This window comes from Onychomys torridus, chromosome 1, assembly GCF_903995425.1.
Source record: "Onychomys torridus chromosome 1, mOncTor1.1, whole genome shotgun sequence".
NCBI classification, from domain to species: Eukaryota; Metazoa; Chordata; class Mammalia; order Rodentia; family Cricetidae; genus Onychomys; species Onychomys torridus.
The window spans coordinates 176,223,138-176,241,446 of NC_050443.1; the positions used below are offsets into that span (position 1 = coordinate 176,223,138).

General features: G+C 49.2%; 1 protein-coding gene across 1 annotated transcript in view; it reads left to right on the forward strand.

Moving 5' to 3' along the window:
* Nucleotides 1-1,419: 1,419 nt before the first annotated feature.
* Vwa2 (von Willebrand factor A domain containing 2) overlaps nucleotides 1,420-18,309 on the forward strand; it is a 46,222-nt gene continuing 29,332 nt past the window's right edge. Inside the window, exons 1-4 of the mRNA XM_036167602.1 lie at nucleotides 1,420-1,538; nucleotides 8,583-8,644; nucleotides 13,006-13,080; nucleotides 14,988-15,121. Coding sequence (XP_036023495.1) covers nucleotides 8,593-8,644; nucleotides 13,006-13,080; nucleotides 14,988-15,121 — 261 coding nt within the window. The 5' untranslated portion in view covers nucleotides 1,420-1,538; nucleotides 8,583-8,592. The remainder of the gene's footprint in view (nucleotides 1,539-8,582; nucleotides 8,645-13,005; nucleotides 13,081-14,987; nucleotides 15,122-18,309) is intronic.

Consider the following 18,309-nt stretch of genomic DNA (forward strand, 5'->3'; position numbering starts at 1 on the left):
TTAATCACACCACTTGAGGGGCAGAGGCAGGTGGACCTCTGAGAATTTGAAGCTACCTGGTCTATAGAGCTAGTCCAGGACAGCCAGAGCTGTTACACAGAGAAACCCTGTCTCGACTGCCCCCTCCCAAACCCCCAGAGGAGGGTAAAAATATAAAATTTGGTATTTACCTGCCAGGTTGATATTTACAGGAATCGTGGGGAAGGGTGCAGAAAATAGGCCATCTTTCTGGAAGGCAATTTTTTAACATGTTAAAAAATATATATAAAGATCTTTGATCAAGGCCTAGTGGGTAAAGACACTTTCAAGCATGCCAATGTGATTTCAATCTTCAGAACCCATGTGGTAGAAGGATAAAGCTCCCCTAGGTTGTCCTGTGACTTTGCGTGAGGCACCTGCATACATACAAACACAGCTGTTTCAAATGTAATCCTTGAATTGTATATAAATTGTACTCTAGGAATTTACTTAGTTTCCAGGTGTAATTGGGTGGCCCTACAAAGATATCTAATTGCAGTGTTGATCTTGAGACTTAAGCAAGCCTTTAATCCCAACACTTAGGAGGCAGAGGCAGACAGATTTCTGTGAATTCGAGGCTAATCTGGTCTACAAAGTGTACAAGACAGCCAGGGCTACACAGAGAAACCTTGTCTTGAAAAACAAAACAATGTGGGTATGGACAATCACATATCAACAGAATGAACCGAGTCTTGTAAGAGGAAATGACAGTCTTTTCCAGTGGCCTGCAGCTGAATAGCAGTAACTTTTAAATTTGCTTTCTCGTTTTCTATTTCTTAATTTTCCCAACGAGCACACACTATGTAATTTTGATGATGTATGAAAATGATGGAGAGTTTATGTGCTCAGAGTACCCGCCAGAAGGCACATCGTTTTATTCTGTGACATTTGAATTAAATACCAGGCACCTTCTAAGTCAATGCTGGTCAAACAGTCTGACAATTACCCAACTGCAATAACTAACAGGCAGGTTGGCAAAAGACAGAAGCCATGACAAATAGAAACGATGCCAAAGTCAACATTTCCTTAGGAGTGGGATCGATAAAACCTGCGGCGTAGCCAGCGCGCGCTGTGACCACGGTCTTATGGATGTGTTTACTGTGTTTACGGTGCTGTGGTTGCGGGTCGCTGGTTAGAGCGAACTACGAGGCGGGAGCGGTTCCCGAGAGCAGCGGTTACGCCTTCGCCGGATGCCAGGGATGCCCACCGGCTGCTCCGAGGCAGCTAGCCCCGCCTCAGCAGGGAAAGCCCCAGGTGTCCCACGTGGCTGCAGCGACCCCCTGGCCTGAACCCAGCCAGCGCCGCTGGCAGAACAGCTGTACGCTCCGCTGATGGGAGCCCCACGCCTCCAAGCAGGCGGGGCGGGGCGGGGTGGGGCGGACGGGGCGCACCCTGAGAGTGGAGCCCCTACCTGCCGCGCAGAGCCGAGCGCTGCCGGCTTTGTTCGCTTTGTCTGCGCGCACCTGAGCGGCCTGCCGGGAAGGTCGCCATCCTGGAGAGCGTACCCCGCGCCGCACCAGGTAAGGGGTGCTGGCTCGCGGGTGCTGTGGGTGGAAAAACCCGAGTTGCCTGGAGCCGTCGCGGGGACCCCTTCCCTGGCGGCCGTGGAACGGGCTGTAGTTTGAATAAAAGCTTTGGGAACGTGTGGCCCCTCTATAAGCACGCATGCTACAGCATTTCCTGGAGCTTTTCCAAACCAGGCAACCTCGTCCTCCCAAAGAAACAGCTGCAGGAAGAACTCAGGGAGGTTCACTGCCCTCAGAGAAAGGGCAAGGGTTAGGAAGGCTTTTCGCAGAATGCACATGCGGGGGACTTGTCCACCTTCCAGCTCCCTGCAGCAAACAGATGGCTCAGCTCTGCCCCTGCCCCTTCTCCAGCCTGCCCTGGACCAGGCCCTCGGTGGCCTACTGAGACAAAGTGGGAGGGTTTCGGCACATTGAAAACCTGAAGTTTAAAAATCTGGGCACTAAATAGAGGAAAAGAGACAATGGCACCTCGCTGCCTTTGCTCACAGCATTGCCTACTTTAGCCTAGACTTCTTAGGGGGACCCCGCTATGGAGAGTGAGTAATTATCAGTGGTGTGACTTCTACTATAAGCTCCCTTGATTAAATAAACCTGAGACTTCTCTGGATGCTTATAGATTCAGTCCCAAAACCTCAAGGTCTGTTTTGCTCAGAAATGTCCTTATTGAGAAAAAAAATAGGACAGGTCAAAGAGGAGACTGCTGTTGGCAACAGCCAGGAGGTGGGACAGCCAGACTCAACTCCTCATGTCACCCAGCTCCTCAGGCCCTGCTCCTTCTTTGTAGACATTAGCTGAAAGCCACCTTCTGGGGATGTAGAACTTCCCAGACTTGGTTCTCAGGCAAATCCCAGGGACACGAGGGATTCCTCGTCATCCCAGAATGCCTGAAAATCCATCAAGGAAGTATTTCTCATCAAATCTGGTTTGGGTCTACCAGCCAGAGCTTAAGGCCAAGCTGCTCCACCCCAACCCTGCCTTCAGCAGGCTGTGGAACAAGCCAAGCAGCGGTCCATGTTTCTATGGCTGGACATATGGAAAACGTGATGGCTCGTCTTTAGGTTTCCGGCAAACTGAGCAGAGGTACAGACTTTGGTATGCTTCCTGCCTCTCCACCTCCCAGCCTGCCCTGTTACTACCATTCCCCACCACAGCGGAGCCTCCAGACTCCCTCGCTCAGGACTCGCTGTAGTACATTCTAGATATTTGGACAAATGTTCACTATTGCCTAAAAAACTGCCCACGCTTTGCCTATCCATCCCTCCCTCCCCAAGCCCCATGGTAATTATTGATGTTTTTAGGTATCTTCATGGTTTATCCTTTCCCACTGAGGTCTCCACTCCTGGCTTTTTAAAGGAACTTCATGAGTGTAGCAGGAATCTTAAAAAGTCTTATTAATAAAATCAAGCCTGAGGCTAGTTATTGGGGTGAATGCTGGAAGATCAGAGAAGCAGATCAAGCCACAGCTTCCTCACCTCGCCGATTCCTCAGCTGATCCTGTTTCCTCAGACTGGAAGCCTCTGAGTCCTCATCCAGAATGAATCTCAGCTGAAGTGTGCTGCTCAAACCCTAAAAGATTAACCAGCCAAATGCTGCTAGTTCCTGGTCTTCACGCCTTAAATATCTTCCTCTTTCTGCCATCACTCCCTGGGATTAAAGGTTCACTTCTTGGGATTAAAGACATGAGTCACCATGCCTGGCTGTTTCTAATGTGGCTTTGAACTCAGAGATCCAGAGGGATTTCTGCCTCTGGAATGCTAGGACTAAAGGTGTGAGTGCCACCATTTTCTGGCCTCTATGTCTGTCTAGTGGCTGTTCTGTTCTCTGGCCCCAGATAAATTTATTAGGGTGCACAATATTTTGGGGAACACAATACCACCATACATGAGAAGGCCATAATTGGTGGGCAGTGATGACGCTGGGGCTGGGTGCCTGGTTAAAAAGAAAATGCCTTTGTTAACTGTACCCTTACGGTGTGTGTCCCCTACAGTTACAAAGTATTTTCGTCGTCTAACACCTGGAAGCCCTGGGCCAGGGCAGGTGCTTAATAATTCCTTTTGGACAAATGACGTTTCCTGTCTTCGTGTTAGTGGGAGTGACAACAAGAGAATGAAGGACTTCGGAACAGTGGGCTACAAACTTGTGCACTGTGCACCATGGTAAATTTAAAAAAACAAAAATTTAAAAAAAAACCCTATAATCGGGAGGTGCTATATGAGCTGTTCCTGGGGAGTGATAAAAAAAGTCGACTCATCCCAGATAGTGCAACGGCGACATACCAAAGCCTGATTCCTCCAAAGTCCAGGCAGACCAAGGAGTCTATCGGACTCGAGTAGCAGGGTAGATGGAGTCACTCATATCTGGAGTGGAATTACACACAACAGGCAGGAAGCTGCGGGAGGGACAGGCTGAGAGCCCAAGTGAAGGTGTGGTGACCCGTGACCCACCTATGGAGAGCACCAACAGGCTCGATCTTGAGGGTGTGTTGTAGGAAATCACAGCTATTGACGAAGAGGGCATGTGTGGAAAGCCAGTGTTCTGCAACAGGACTGTGATAGAACTGCCAATCAAAAACATTTTCCCCCAGTGAGACTGTTTTAGAATGCCCATTGTGTCATCCGCACAAGGCCACCAAAGGGACATATAGAGGATTTGCCATGTCTGCATTTGGATGTCTGGCACCTGGGACCCTGCTCCTCGAATAACTGAAGTCTGTGCCTCAGTTTGCCTTCTCTTCTTCAGTCCAGCCTAGATGAGACCTTTTTCACCTCCTGCTTTCCCTCCCCGTCCTCCCGCCTGACTGTAAGTTACAGTTGCGGTCTGCGCATCTGTGTTAGTAGTTGCTGCTCTTTACCGGGGCCCCTCTCATCTGTAATTAGGAAGGGTAGCCTTCGTCTGAGGGGCCTTTGAACCAGGGTTCTGTGGCATCCTGCCAACCTTCTCAGGTGAAGAGGTGGATAGTGTCACCTCTGTTATAGAGAGAAGCGAGCTGAGAGGCAGAAGTGAAAGAATTTACCAGAACAGCTCATGCTCAGGTCTCTTGTGGGCTTATTATTCTACTCCACCTAGATATTGTACCTGTACTGACATGGCCGGATGGACCTGGGCTGACCCTAGGTATGCAGTTTGCTAGTTCTGTGACCTTAGGTTCTACCTTCTCCCAGGCTGTTTCCTCCTCTGTGGAAATGGATGTGCTCACGTGAACCCTATAGGACTGAATATTGTTGAGTTAAATTGGTGAGTTGAGTGTCAGGATCTCTTAACATCAGGTAGAAAGTGAACTTCCTCTCAACAAGGTTTTTCTCATGTTGTCTCACTGTTATAACAGCAAGGTCCTAACCATTCTACAGATGTAAAAACTGAGATGGGGTTGGTGCTTGCCAAGCCCTACCTGCCGGAAGCAGAGCTGGACTGGAATCCAGTCTCCAGACATAATAGCCTGTGTGTCGTCCCCCACCTCCATGTTCCCCTGGCTTTACAGCTCTACAGAGCATGAGTCCTGAACGATGTAGAATGGCCAAGTGAGCCTCGAGCTCTGATCTACAAACATCTTAGCAGATGTGGAGAGAATGGGAGCCTCTGTGATATGTCCAGTCTTCCAGGGACTCCATGGTGACACCACCATTGTTCATCCTGTCCTGCTGGTCGCTGCCTGTGAGACTCCTGGCTTCTGAAGGTTTGCGGGCTCTCTTTAAGGAGGGCACAACCTTTCCTAGGAAGCCTTAGAATGTTTTCCCTAGCCGGGCATGGTGATACATGTTTGTGGTCCCAGCTGCCCGGGAGGCTGAAGCAGGAGGATTGTTTGAGTTTAGCAGTTCCTGCCCAGCTTAAGAACATAGCAATACCCTGTCTAAAACAGACAGACAGAGGGGTTAGCAGGGAGGGGGGAGGGGAAGGGAGGGCAGGAGGAGCTCTCTCTAGCATATCATACTAGGAAAAAAAAAAAAAAAGCTGTCCTCTTGTCTTGGGTCTCTGGGCCTGAGAAAGATATTTTATGTGAAAGACAAGGAAGATGATTGTTAGAAACAAAAAACAGCAAGGGCTTCCTGCGCACCCTGGAGCCGGCCTCTGATTTCAGTCTCCCGGTTCCGGCATTGGCTGTTAGAAAGAACTCAGGTTTCCTTCCTGCAGATTGGGGAAGGCTTACAGGGAACACTGTGATATTTGTGAAGAAGTTTTATTTTCTAACGAGGTAGAAGTGCTCTTCCTTTTCCTGCACTCTTCATATCTGATGATGGAGAAAGATGGGCACCGCCTGCAAAGCTGCCCTCAGCGATGGTCTTTAAAAAGCAGCCTTGCTTTGGCTTTTGTTCCTTGCTGTGTCTGAGAAATGCAATTCTTAGTGTGTGTACAATGGAATGATTTAGCAACAGATTTCACTCACCTGGGGCAGGTGCTGCAAAGGTGTAGCAATCAGATGGGATGATGGGGTGCAGCCTCTGAGTCTATCTGTGAGCTGCCTGGAAGCCAGGAATAACGCATGTGGCCAGCATAGGTAATGGAACAGGAGGAGACAGTGAGCCGTTCTGTAATGAAAAAGGCTTGGCAAGGTGGATCTGCACCCACGGTCAGCTCCTGCCTCTGGCTTGCAGATCGTCAACAGGAATGCACAAGGCCCTGGAAATCTCACCATGTGCTCCAGTACTATTGAATTGAAGGCAGGTACCAGCTGGTACAAACTGCCAAAGGAATGGATTCAGGGTGTCAAGTGTGTAATTAGGATTCTCTTCCTCTGTTCCACCCCATAGTTCATAGCTTTTGTCTGGATCCCAGATTTCTGCCCCAGTGGCCCTGTTGGGCCTGCTGCCCAGGAGCTCCTCCTTGCTCAACATCCTCTTAGAGTCTTCCCCAGAATCCCGAAGCTGGTGGGTTGAGCAGCTCACTGGGAGGCTAGAATGGACTCTAATTCATTGACCAGTCCTGTAATGTGGCATCTGTGATGGGGATGATAGACCCTCACTGGCTGGCTAGGAGGGTTAGGAGAGAAGACCCAAATATGTGGAGCCTGATGGCAGCCTGTGATGGTTTCCTGGGTAATAGTGGTTGTTGATTTTTACTGCAGAGCTCATCCTCACTTAAAACTTCTCTAAGCTATACATGGTATACCCCTGCAGTCACAGCTGCTCAAGAGGCTGAGGCACACTTGAGCCCAAGAGTTCAAGGGCAGCCAGGGCAATACGGATAGATCCCATTGACATAGAGCTGTGGTTTGACTGTTTAGCTACTATTTTAAGAATGTTTTGATATGTACTGAGATGAGAATAAGCCGAATATTTGTGATGATTGGGAGGGAAGAGTCTGGGTGCTGATGGGACTTTGCAGAATGCCGGAGGACAGCTCACTGGTCTGGCAAAAGCAAGCCTTCCCATTCTCTTAGTCTAAGGAATGTCCGTGAGCATATGAACACAGAGATACCCTTTAAGTTCCCTCCAGCCCTCGGCAGATGGCCCTAAGGTACTCTGTGACCCAAGCATGTGACTTCCCTTCTATGGACCGGGCAGTTCAGTGCTGGGGCTTCTCCAGAGACCGAGACACCATCCCTAGTGGCACCTGGCAATCAAGACAATCAGATCACAGGATAGTTTTTGTATGGGCTGTATGATAAGAGGGGACAGGTGAGAGAGATGCCATGTGACCACCATTTGCAGGGAAACTGTTTTCCATGCAGTTCCCATTTGCAGAGTGCCAACATAAATTTTGTCTTAATGAGCAGAAAGGTAGGATACTGAAAACGCCCAGCTGGGCAAGCAGAGGCACATTAGTAGGGCACAGTGAAGTTGCTTAGGTTAGTCCTGTGCTGTAGAATGAGGGCCCTGTGTTTCCTGGTGCCCCAGTAAGCAGGAACCTCCCATAACCTCCCAGCAAGCTGGGAATGTGTTTCCAGAAACATCATTACATCCTGCATGGGCTTGCACCCCTGGCTTCTGCTCATGCTCGGGATCAGACGCTGCAAACCCAGAAAACCATGTTGAAGCTAAGGAATAGGACAGCGTGGGAAGTTTCTCCTGAGTCCCACATTGCCTCCATCCCACTGCCTCCTCCACCTGCCCCATTCCCCCACTGGCACTGGGGGCCAGTCCACATCCAGTGTAGGGCATAAGGGGAAATACATGCTGAGAGAAAGTCCCACACTGTCGTGCTGGCAGACCCAGGATCTGGAATCATGTGAGGCCCTCTCAGCTGGCCAACAGCTGCCTTTCCCCCTTGATGGTACCTGGGACTCTCCTGGTACCTCTGTTCTGGTAACACTGAGTGTGTGATGGTGGTGGTGGTGGGGTGTTTGTTTGTTTGACAGCTAGAGTCGTCTGGGAAGAGGGATCCCCAACTGAGAACATGTCTCCATCAGGTTGGCCTGTGAGCAAGTACGTGGGGGCACCTTCTTGATTAATGATTGATGTAGGAGAGTCTAGCCCACTCTGGGTGGTACCATCCCTAGGCAGGTGGTCCTTCCTGAATTATATAAAAAAGGAAGCTGAGCAAGCCAGGAAGCATCTTGGTCCCTGTGTCAGTTCCTGCCTCTAGATTCCTGCTGGCTTCTCTCAGGTTGCTCTTGGTCATGGTGTTTCGTCATAGCAACAGAAGAGGAACAAGGACATGCAGCTTTTCTCTGCACGCAGTCTCAGTAACTGCAGAGAGGTTTCCTGACCTGCTAGAGAACTCAGAAAATAAGAGTGTTCAATTCCAGTCACCACCTTGCTCACTTCTGGAGAACTGAAGGAGGAATCACTTTAAAAAGGATCACATGGCCTGTTGGGACCCTGCAGGGCAGAGAATGGGGACTCTAGACAGAAAATCTCTCCCGAAAGCTGTGGAGACCTTGACTGGGTTTGAGGCAGGAATGATATCTGGAAATACATCAGACGGCTGTTTAAGGGTAGAGTGTTTGGGGAAAGCATTCATGGTTTGGGGACACTTGCCTTCTCCAGGCTGTGGTGATCACACTGAGGCCTCCAGTCCCCTGTTCCTGGGTGCTTCCGTAGAGACATTCTGGAGCCGGTCACAGAACTCAGGGCTGATATCCTTCTGTTCCTGGCCCTCTAGGTCTGACAGCATGCCTCCGTTTCTGCCTCTGCCAGCTGTCTGCATTCTCCTCTTCTCCACGGGTAAGGTGTTTTGTGGTGGGCTGTGAATTTTGAGGGTTTGATTTGTTTCTATTCCACTGACTTTAACTTCATTTTTGGAAAAGATACTTGTGCGTGTGGAGAGGAGAAGGGGTATGCTTGCCTGCGAGCAAATGCCGAAGCCAGGGGTCGATGCCTGGTGTCTTCCTGTCACTCTCCAGTTCCGTTATTGAGGCCTTCCGCTGCACCCACAGCTCACCCTTTCACCTGGGCGGGCTGCCCAGTGAGCCCCTGGGGTTGTCCCGTGTCCACCACCAGTGCCGGAGTTACAGACACACACCACTGCTCCCAGCTTGTATGTGGGGGCCGGGGATCCGAACTCAGGTGCTCATGCCTGAACAGCAAGCACCTCACCCACAGAGCTGCCTCCCAGCCCTGATTTTAGCTTTTTGTAGTCAGTTAAATCTACATCTCCACTGCGTGGCAGCCTCCCTAGCCTGGACCCCATCATCTTCAGCTTGGACTTCTACAGTTGCCTCCTGGTGATCTGCTTGGGTCCACCTGGCCCTTCCATGCCATTCTCCAACAGCAGCCTTCTCATGTACAAATCCGATCACATCTGGTCCCACCAAGGGCTTCTAAGTGACTTTCTACTTTGTGAGTCCTCTGTGGCAAGCCTCCTCCTTCTGCATCCTTACTTTCTCCTTTTCACAGAAGTTCTGATTCCTGGTGGCCACTCTGCCCAGATCACATCTCCACCCCATCCTGTCTGTCACTGTCACCCGAGTAAACTCCTATCCATCTCTTACCCTGCACAGCTCCTCTGGGCTCCCAGACTGTGTCAGTTCACCCAGAGCCTGCTGTGCACTGTAGTACCTGACACAGAGTTTACTTCTGTGACTTGGACAGTGCATGGCTTCCACAGGGAAGGCCTCTGTAGCTGCTGGCATCCTCATCACTGGATAACCTCTATGCCTCAGAGAGGACCTCGTGCTCCGGAAGTAGACTGACAGACCAGAGAGTCCTTCCTTAGCTTCCCGAGTTGCCCCTGAGTTCCAGCCTCTCTGAGGGATGAACTGACATAGTGGGGAGAACCTCGTGTGTCTGCAGATAATCACCCCGGAACAAGCGCACTGACGGTTCACTTGTGCAAGGCCATCCTGGGTGCTCTTCTGCAAAGCTGAAGTGTGCGACTGCAGCCTCTAAGACCGTGGTCCTCCCGAGCCTGCATTTCAGAGAGCAGACATTTGCTGCCTAGAGTCGACTTCAGTCACCTCCTTCCTGTCTCCCACAAACAAGGCTAAAGATACAGGCTGCTCAACCCACTCCGTCCCATCTCCAAGCCAGGGAGGCATTCTGTCTCACTTGTTTTCATGGCCTAGGGGCTGGTGTATACTGAGCCTTCTTGAGGAGCAAGGCCTGAACAAGGTTTCTGGTCAGCTTCCCCGGCCTCAGTTCTGCTCTGTCTTGTGATGGTGCTTCCCTCCTGAGACCCTGTCCCACCTTTCACATGCTTGACCTGTCCAGCATTCCATGGGAGAGGCCATGTCACTGACCAAGGGGACACAGATATTGGTGGTATGGCTGGAAGTGACAGCCAGGCCTCCTGACTCCTGACCTAGCTCCATCACTGTGGGTCCTCTCAGGAGACAGGACTGTGGAGGAGCCCTCTGTCTAAGCCTGGACTCTGTGAGTGAGTGAGCGAGTGATTTCTTCTGTGGCTCTCAGTATTGTCTATGTGTTAGCACCACCCATCCACCAGGAGAGTCAAGTTCTGGGACCTTAGCAGGAGGTTTTTAGAAGAGGCTGCTGACTTGGTTAAAAGCGGCTATAGCAAATCACCCTATTCTTATTCTGTGGCATCACAACATGGTTTGCAGAAGGCACCGAGAGTGCCACTCAGACTGAAGATAGGCTCACCCAAATCCTGCTACTTGCTCTGAGTCTTCATCACGTGATGCAGAGCGGCAGAGTGGCGTGCTTAACAGGTGGGCACTGGTCATGGATCTCACCCGTTCCTGTCTTGGGGAGGTGGGTTTGGGGTTCCTGCAAAGTCTTTAAAAGTGCCGAGTACTTCTGTGTTTGTTATGTGGTTATGAAGAGTCTTTAGCTAATGGGCTCTTTGTCAATAACTCATAGATTTATTTCAGGGAACTTTAGTGTCTGGAGTTCAGGTGGAGAGTAGAGCTCTGTGAGCATGGAAGATGGGGCACGTTCCTACGCTCGGGAATTTCCAGGGAGCTGAAGTCCCAGGGGATGATGGGATAAGCCACAGCAGTCTGCATGAGTTGACAGCCCTTAATGGTCTCCAGTGCAGTGTCCTAGACTCAGTTCCCCATAGCTTGGGACTATGGAGCTCAGTGCTGGGTCAGTTTAGTGATGGGAAGCAGGGACTGTTTGCTGAAATGTAGAGGAGGCGACAAAACAGAGACCAGAGCGGTGTTCACTGGAGCCCAGTGTATAGAGAGCAGCCAGGAAAGTAGAGGGACCCAGCCTGGCCGGTGCAGAGTGAACAGGCTGACCAGTGACACCGGTGTTGGTGTCGTCGTTCCCAAGCCCACTGTGCTGTTTGAGTGTCTGTCTGTCTGTCTGTGGTCAGTTTCCTGGCAGTTGCAAACCCTGTGGCTCCGGGCTGCTGCACCATGGGACTCCTCTTTCCCACCCGGCTCCTTCCCTCTGCCCTGTCTCAGCAGCTCCTCCCTGTCACGGTTCATCTGCCTTTGTGTTCACTTGCTCCAGGCTCTGCCTCCCTGGCTCCTTCCCTCTGTCCATGCTGCCACTGGTCCAGCTGCTCCATACACACTCTTCAACTAGATACCCAAGCTCTGACACTGCAGAGAGAGCTGGTTTTCAGAAGAGTTCCCTGGGTGTCCTCCTCACTGCTTTCAGGTTAAGTCATCCTAAGACAGTCCCAAGATCCTTTAGTGTGTTATCCCACCTCCAGAGTTCATTCCTTAATTTTCTTTAAATTTGGGGTACCAGAAATTGACCCCACAGCCTTGTGGCTGCCACACAAGCTTTCTATCACTTGGCTACACCCTCAGCCCCAGAGTCTTTATAAATTATCCCTAACTTCTCCTAATCTGTTATAATTCCACTGAGTGTGAAAAAGCATAAAAAACTTAACAGTGAACATGCTCCTCTCAAACATTTTGGCTCTTGGTCATATGTCGCGCCCGCCTCGACCAGCAAGGAAGACGCGACACCTGGATCCTTCTCATCACAGTTTATTCAGACCTTTGATTAGTTACATTGTGTCTCTCTCGCTGGGGCAAGCCTCTCCCAGCACCTAAGTAGGGCTGGGCTGCCAACCCCAAGCAGCCACGTGGGCACTGTCCACAGGTTCACGCATATGCCAGCAACACACGAATCCAGCCATAGCCAAATAAGGAGCTGTTTACCATAAGGAGTGTTTGCCATCGGGAAGGCAGAGGGTAGAAGCCAGAGCCATCTTTAGGGTGCGGCTACACGCGGCTCTCTACAGTCATAATAACTGGATTGTAAATATATCAACATTTTTCACTGTTTCTGTCTGTTTGTCATCTCTCTTTGGCCCTTCTCTGGCACAAAGAACATTGAAGGAGAGCCTTAGCCCACATTTCCCTCTCAGGACAACTGTTTTCCCCCTGATTTATTTTCAGTTACAATACCACAGGGTCAAAGGATTTTCATGATGCCTAATTCGTGTGGCCCAGGTGTTTTCTAGAAAGCTTTTTATTTATTTATAGTATCACCATTGTGAGGAAGATTCCCAATTGAATCCTTTCTCAATTATATTTAAAATCCAAATTTAGCCATATAAGTTTGCATGGATGAACATTCAGGAACCCCTTTTGAACGCTTGCCCTGGTTCTTTTCTGTGAATTTGTCTCTTCTACTAATTTTAAGCTTTGTGGCAGTGATATCTTTTTTACCCAGCAATAGATTGATAACCTTGCAAGAAGGTGCCTGGATACTCAGCCAAGAGCTGTACCCAGAGGGGACACAGTTATGATCATGGACAGAAATCCTCAGACTCATAGTCTTTCCATAGCCATCTGTTGTTAAAAACAGACAATGATAAAAGATTTCTCCCACAAGCTACTCAAATATAAATAACAAAGTTACTTCATAGAAGTGGGGAGGTTTTTAAATGCTATCTATACATGTATCCAAGTATCCAGGATGCTTGGGGCTTGGGGGTAGGAACTGAGTGCTAAACATGTATGGTCACATGTGCTACCACTGAGCCACACCCCAGCCCTGTCAGCCACAGCCACAGCTCTCTGGTGATTTTTGAGAGAGGACAGTTGGACTTCTCCACATCTACCCTCTGCTTTGTTCGTTTAGGTCATATGATGTAGAGACAATGATATCTCCCATTCTTCCATGTCATGACTGCTTTCTGCTGTTTTCTCTCCCAGTGTCCCCATCCATCTCTCTTCAGGAAGTCCATGTGAGCAGGGAGACCATTGGGAAGATTGCAGTGGCCAGCAAATGTAAGTTCAGTTTACCTACTACTCCAGAAATGGTTGTTCAGACCTCTGTGCGGTGGACCCAGCCATGCTCCTCCTGAGAGTTTTCACTGCCATCCTGGCTTCCTCTACTGAGGTGGCCAGTCATTTCCACATTCAGACATTTTTATAACTCCTACTGAGTGACTTTCCTTGGTTAAAATAGTAATAATTACAAGCAGCAACAACAAAAGCAACCCCTTTGCTATTGAATTTTAAGTTAAATTTTCATTTCATTTATTTATTTATTTTGTGTGTGCACACTTAGGTGCACGAATGCACTGGTGTGACGTGCATGTGGCACTCAGTGGACACTTGGAGGAACTGGTTCTCTTTCTACCTCGTGGGTCCTGGGGATCGACCTTAGTCAGCAAGCCTGGTGATAAGTGACTTTACCTCTGAGCTGTCACAGCAGCTCCCTTTGTTGCTGATTTTCTTAGCTTGTCTCGGGGTTTTCTGTCACGTGACTGCTATCTACCAAGCCACCCATATTTCCTGCTGTATTTCTCCTTCTACCTGCTGAAGCCAAGTAGGAGGCCCTGCCTGGCTCCTCCTCCCTTCCACCCTCCTAGTTGGGGGCAGGGGTGGGGGACTTAGGGTTTCATTTCCAGCTCCACTACTTCCTGGTACTTTGTTACTGGGAAGTTTCTGCTTCCCTCATCTGTCCAGTGGGAGTGAAAACACAAATCTCAGGCTGAGGGGTGGCTCAGTGGGTTAAGTGCTTATTTGGATCCTCAGTGCCCACATAGGAAGCTGGATGTGGCAGGGTGCTGTGATCCCAGCACTGGGTAGTGATGACAGGCTCACTGGTCAACCCATGAGCTCCAAATTCAGTGAGAGACACTGTGTCAACAAGTAAAATTGAATGCAATAGAAGAACATACAGGTTATCAGCTCTGTACTGCACAGACATGCACAGGTATGCACACCTGCATGCACACACATGTATACACACATACACACATATCACACACACAAAAGTACTCTTTAGGAGTAGAATTGAGATCTAGATGACAGCTAAAAGTATAGACTGCCCTGCTAGGTGGTAGAAAAAGTTCCTCCATCAAGTGTGATGATGGTTGGTGGGAGGCATCAGTGCATGCACTAAAAACGTTAACTATGGGCCTTAAATGGTGAATTGTATGGTATAGGAAGTCTCAAGAAGACATTCAAAGGAATAAAATAGTTGGGGAGCTGAAGGGTTAGGTAAGTGGACACATCAGATACATCTGTGCTGGCTAGTTCCATGTCAGCTCAACACAAGCTGGAGTCATCTGGGTAGAGGAGGGGCTCAGCTGAGAAGATGCCTCCCTAAGATCGGGCTAGAGGCAAGCCTGTAGGGCGTTTTCATAATTAGTAATTTGAGAGGGCCCACCCAGCCCATTGGAGGTGTTGCCACCCTTGGGCTGGTGGTCCTGGGTTATATAAGAAAACAGGCTGAGCAAGCCAGTAAGCAGCACCCCTTCCTGGCCTCTGCATCAGCTCCTGTGTCCAGCTCCTGCCCTGCTTGAGTTCCTGCCCTGACTGCCTTCCATGATAAACTGTGATATGGAGGTACAAGTCAAAAAAGCCCATTCATCCCCATGTTGCTTTTGGTTCTGGTGGTTTTTTACAGCAGTGAAACCTTGACTAAGACGTAACTCAAGCTGTGCTGAGGTCGAAGAAAGAAAGGCAAGGTCACTTCAGTTACTTGAACTCTTGGGTCACTCAGTCTCACATGTCAGAGTACCCAGCTAAGATCATGACTCTCAAGGCTGGGCCCATGATCATCCAGAAGACCCTCTTCACAGGACTCCTGTCATACAGCTGAAGAAGTGCTCGCAAGCAGGCCCTTACCTGTCTATAACATGGAAGTATCTAGTATAATTTCCCCCCTCTGCTCCTGTCTCCAGTGATGTGGTGCTCAGCGGCAGTTGACATCCTGTTTCTATTCGATGGCTCTCACAGCATTGGGAAAGGCGGTTTCGAGAGATCCAAGCACTTTGCCATCACTGTCTGTGATGCTCTGGACATCAGCCCGGAGAGGGTGAGTGCAAATGCGTCTTGTCTAGTGTCTTTGGTTTCAAGTGACCAAAACTCAGCTTGAAGCAGAAGAAAGAATCAATTGTCTGTGGGATGTAGAGGTCTAAGGGGCAAATGGAAATGTGGCAGGATTGATGCTGGGAACTTGGGGATCAGCCAAGGCAGTTAAGTGACCCCTTCTCCTTCCTCAGCTTTGCTTGCTTAGTTTCTTTGCAGCACACAGCAAAGTTGTTCTGTATTGTCCTTCCAGCTGGTTCCTTCACAGGTCGGGGAAAGGCTTTGAGATTGCACCCCTTAGATCCTCGTGGATCAGGCAGAGCTCATAGGGGGCACCAAATGACTTAAGCCACGTGATAATCCCGGGCCCAGTCTCAGCACTGGAGAAGAGGGCCTCATACAGGTTTGGGGCTAGAGAGGGAAGAACATGGATCCAGCTTCCAACTCTAGAGAGACTGGAGTTTAAAATGGTTTAATTAAGTCTTTGTGGATGCTCTGTGGGTGGTCTGTTGTTGAGCTGGGTTTAAGGCAATGAAGTCTTCCCTCTCAACAATTAAAATTTCATCCCTGGCTCCTCAGAAGAGGGAATACACACTGAGCAGACTAGAATCTTAGTGTGAGGCACAGCCTTATCCTCTCTTGTCACTTGGAAAGATCTGCTCCTGTCTGATCAAGTCCAGAGAGCACCTTCATGCCTTGTCCTTCCTGGCTTCCAGTGCCACAAATACAGAGTGGGGTCACTGTGACGCTTGCTTCTAAAAGGAACAATTTTGAACAACCCAACAGCACAATGAATAATGAACACAACCCTCAGAGAGACACAAACGGCCCTTGGCTGTGTGCAGAGTTGCCCAGCTTCCCTGACTCAGTAGCAGATCTCCAACACTGTACCTGTTTTCACTCTGCAGCTAAACGGAAGCAACTGGCGACTTGGTGACATGCTCCATGGGCAAACCTTTATTAAAGGAATCCCCATGCTCCAGAAGCATAGGAATGTCCAACGCTTCCACTTCTGTGACAGGGGCTTGGGCCCTCCAACCTGATAGTCCATGCCTAAGTACTCCCACCCATGCAGTTATTGATTACAGTGTTACTTGTCACCATAAAAGAATTCAGGCTCCAGGCAGTAGTGGCACACACCTTTAATTCCAGCACTCGGAAGGCAGAGATAGGGGGATCTCTGTGAGTTTGAGGCCAGCCTGGGCTACAGAGTGAGATCCAGGAAAGGCTCCAAAGCTACACAGAGAAACCCTGTCTCAAAAAACAAACAAAAACAAGATTTCAGGCAATCTGAGCGTGCATTGGTAGGGGACAGGTAAGAACTCACAAGTTTCTTGTTCATCCTTAATTACAAATGATGTAGGATTCAAGGCTAGAAAGACAGACTGGAGCTAATATATACACTTTCTGAATTTTCAACTATGTAAACCCACCCAAAAATGAAATAAAAAGAAGGGTAGATTAGTTTGGAAAGCCCATAATTATTTGAATTAGAGACTAGTCACATGGGAAGAAAGGAAGTGGTTTTCCAAGGCAACATTCCTGGCTTAATCCTGCAAAGGCTTTGGGAACAAGCAAGGCTTGTAATGGGGGCCAGGCTGTCTGGAGATGGGGTGTCATTTGCAAGTACAGCAGTCAGGGTCTCTGACACTAGAGATGTCATTTACACAGGAGCAGCCCAGAGGTTCTGAACGTGGTATCAAAGTAGTATCGGCTACCTAATGTGGCCAGAGGAGAGACCTGCTGGGTTTCCACCTTCCTCCAGACAAGGCCCTACTTTAAAAATGATCCCCACCCCCACCAGTTACTCCTGGAGGAAGTGGCATAAGGCCAGTGACCCTGCATTAGCATAACGTGTCCTGAATGAGTGTCCTAGAGACACTGAGGGTGGCAAGTTGGGAGAGAAGAGAAATATGACATGCGTATTCTTTAATTTTTTTTTTTTTACATTTACTGTATGTAGGTGTGTGTACACACCAATGTGGGGTCAGAAGACAGCTACTGGAGTTAATTTTCTTCTACCTTGTGGTTCCTGAGGATCACACTCAGGTCATCATACTCCATGACAAGCACCTTTACCCCTGAGCCAGCTCACTGGTCCTGACCTGTACATTCCTTTCTTTTTCTTTTTTTTCATTTTTTTCTCTTGGTTTTTCAAGACAGGGTTTCTTCTCTGTGTAGTCCTGGCTGTTCTGGAACTTGCTCCTTGGACCAGGCTGGCCTCAAACTCAGAGATAGGCCTACCTCTGCCTCCCAAGTGCTGGGATTAAAGGTGTGCACTACCACCAGCTGGCTTGATATGTACATTCTTTTTTTTTTTTTTTTTTAGGTTTTTTTTGTTTTTGTTTTTGTTTTTTGTTTTTTTTGTTTTTGTAGTTTTTTCGAGACAGGGTTTCTCTGTGTAGCTTTGTTCCTTTCCTGGAACTCACTCTGTAGAGCAGGCTGGCCTCAAACTCATAGAGATCCGCCTGCCTCTGCCTCCCGAGTGCTGGGATTAAAGGCGTGCACCACCACTGCCCGGCTGATATGTACATTCTTTATCCCATGCTCTGCAGAAAGGGAAACAGGCTCAGAGACATTAAATGATGGCTGAGGGTCATAGAGCATGCTCAGACTTGGTTACATGTAGAAGAACTGGGGTGCTGGACTCTTAGTCCAGGATTTGCCCAGATTGTCCATCTGTCTGTCCCTGTGGGCAGCCTCTGGGTTAGAATGGTGTAATGACACAAAAATGCCATCTCCTATCATCCACAGCCAATTGATAGCCAGCAGTGTGGCAGTCTGTGGTAGTGGAGGGGATGGGGGCGTGGAATGGGGTAGAACACAGAAAGAAAACAGGCCAACAGACCTTGGGCTGATGCTGCCAGGAGCATATCTCTACAGCTCAGGATTTAAGCATCTTTGTGCATGTAGATTATTTTTGTGTCATGGTGACCAAAAGGAAGGAAAAGGTTTATTGTGCCCATGGATTTGGGGAGACTTTAGCCCATCATGGTGGTGAAGCTGGGCCATGAAGGTGGCTGCATCTCTGGCACATGGTACAGACCAGGGAGAAGAAAAAGCAGCTGAAACCAGGCCTGCCTGTATGACCCACTCCCACCTGCCAGAACCTTCAAAATAACACACTGAGGACAGAGTGCTCAAAACGGGAACCTGAACTGCGTACTTCGGGTTCAAACCATAGTGTAGAAATGC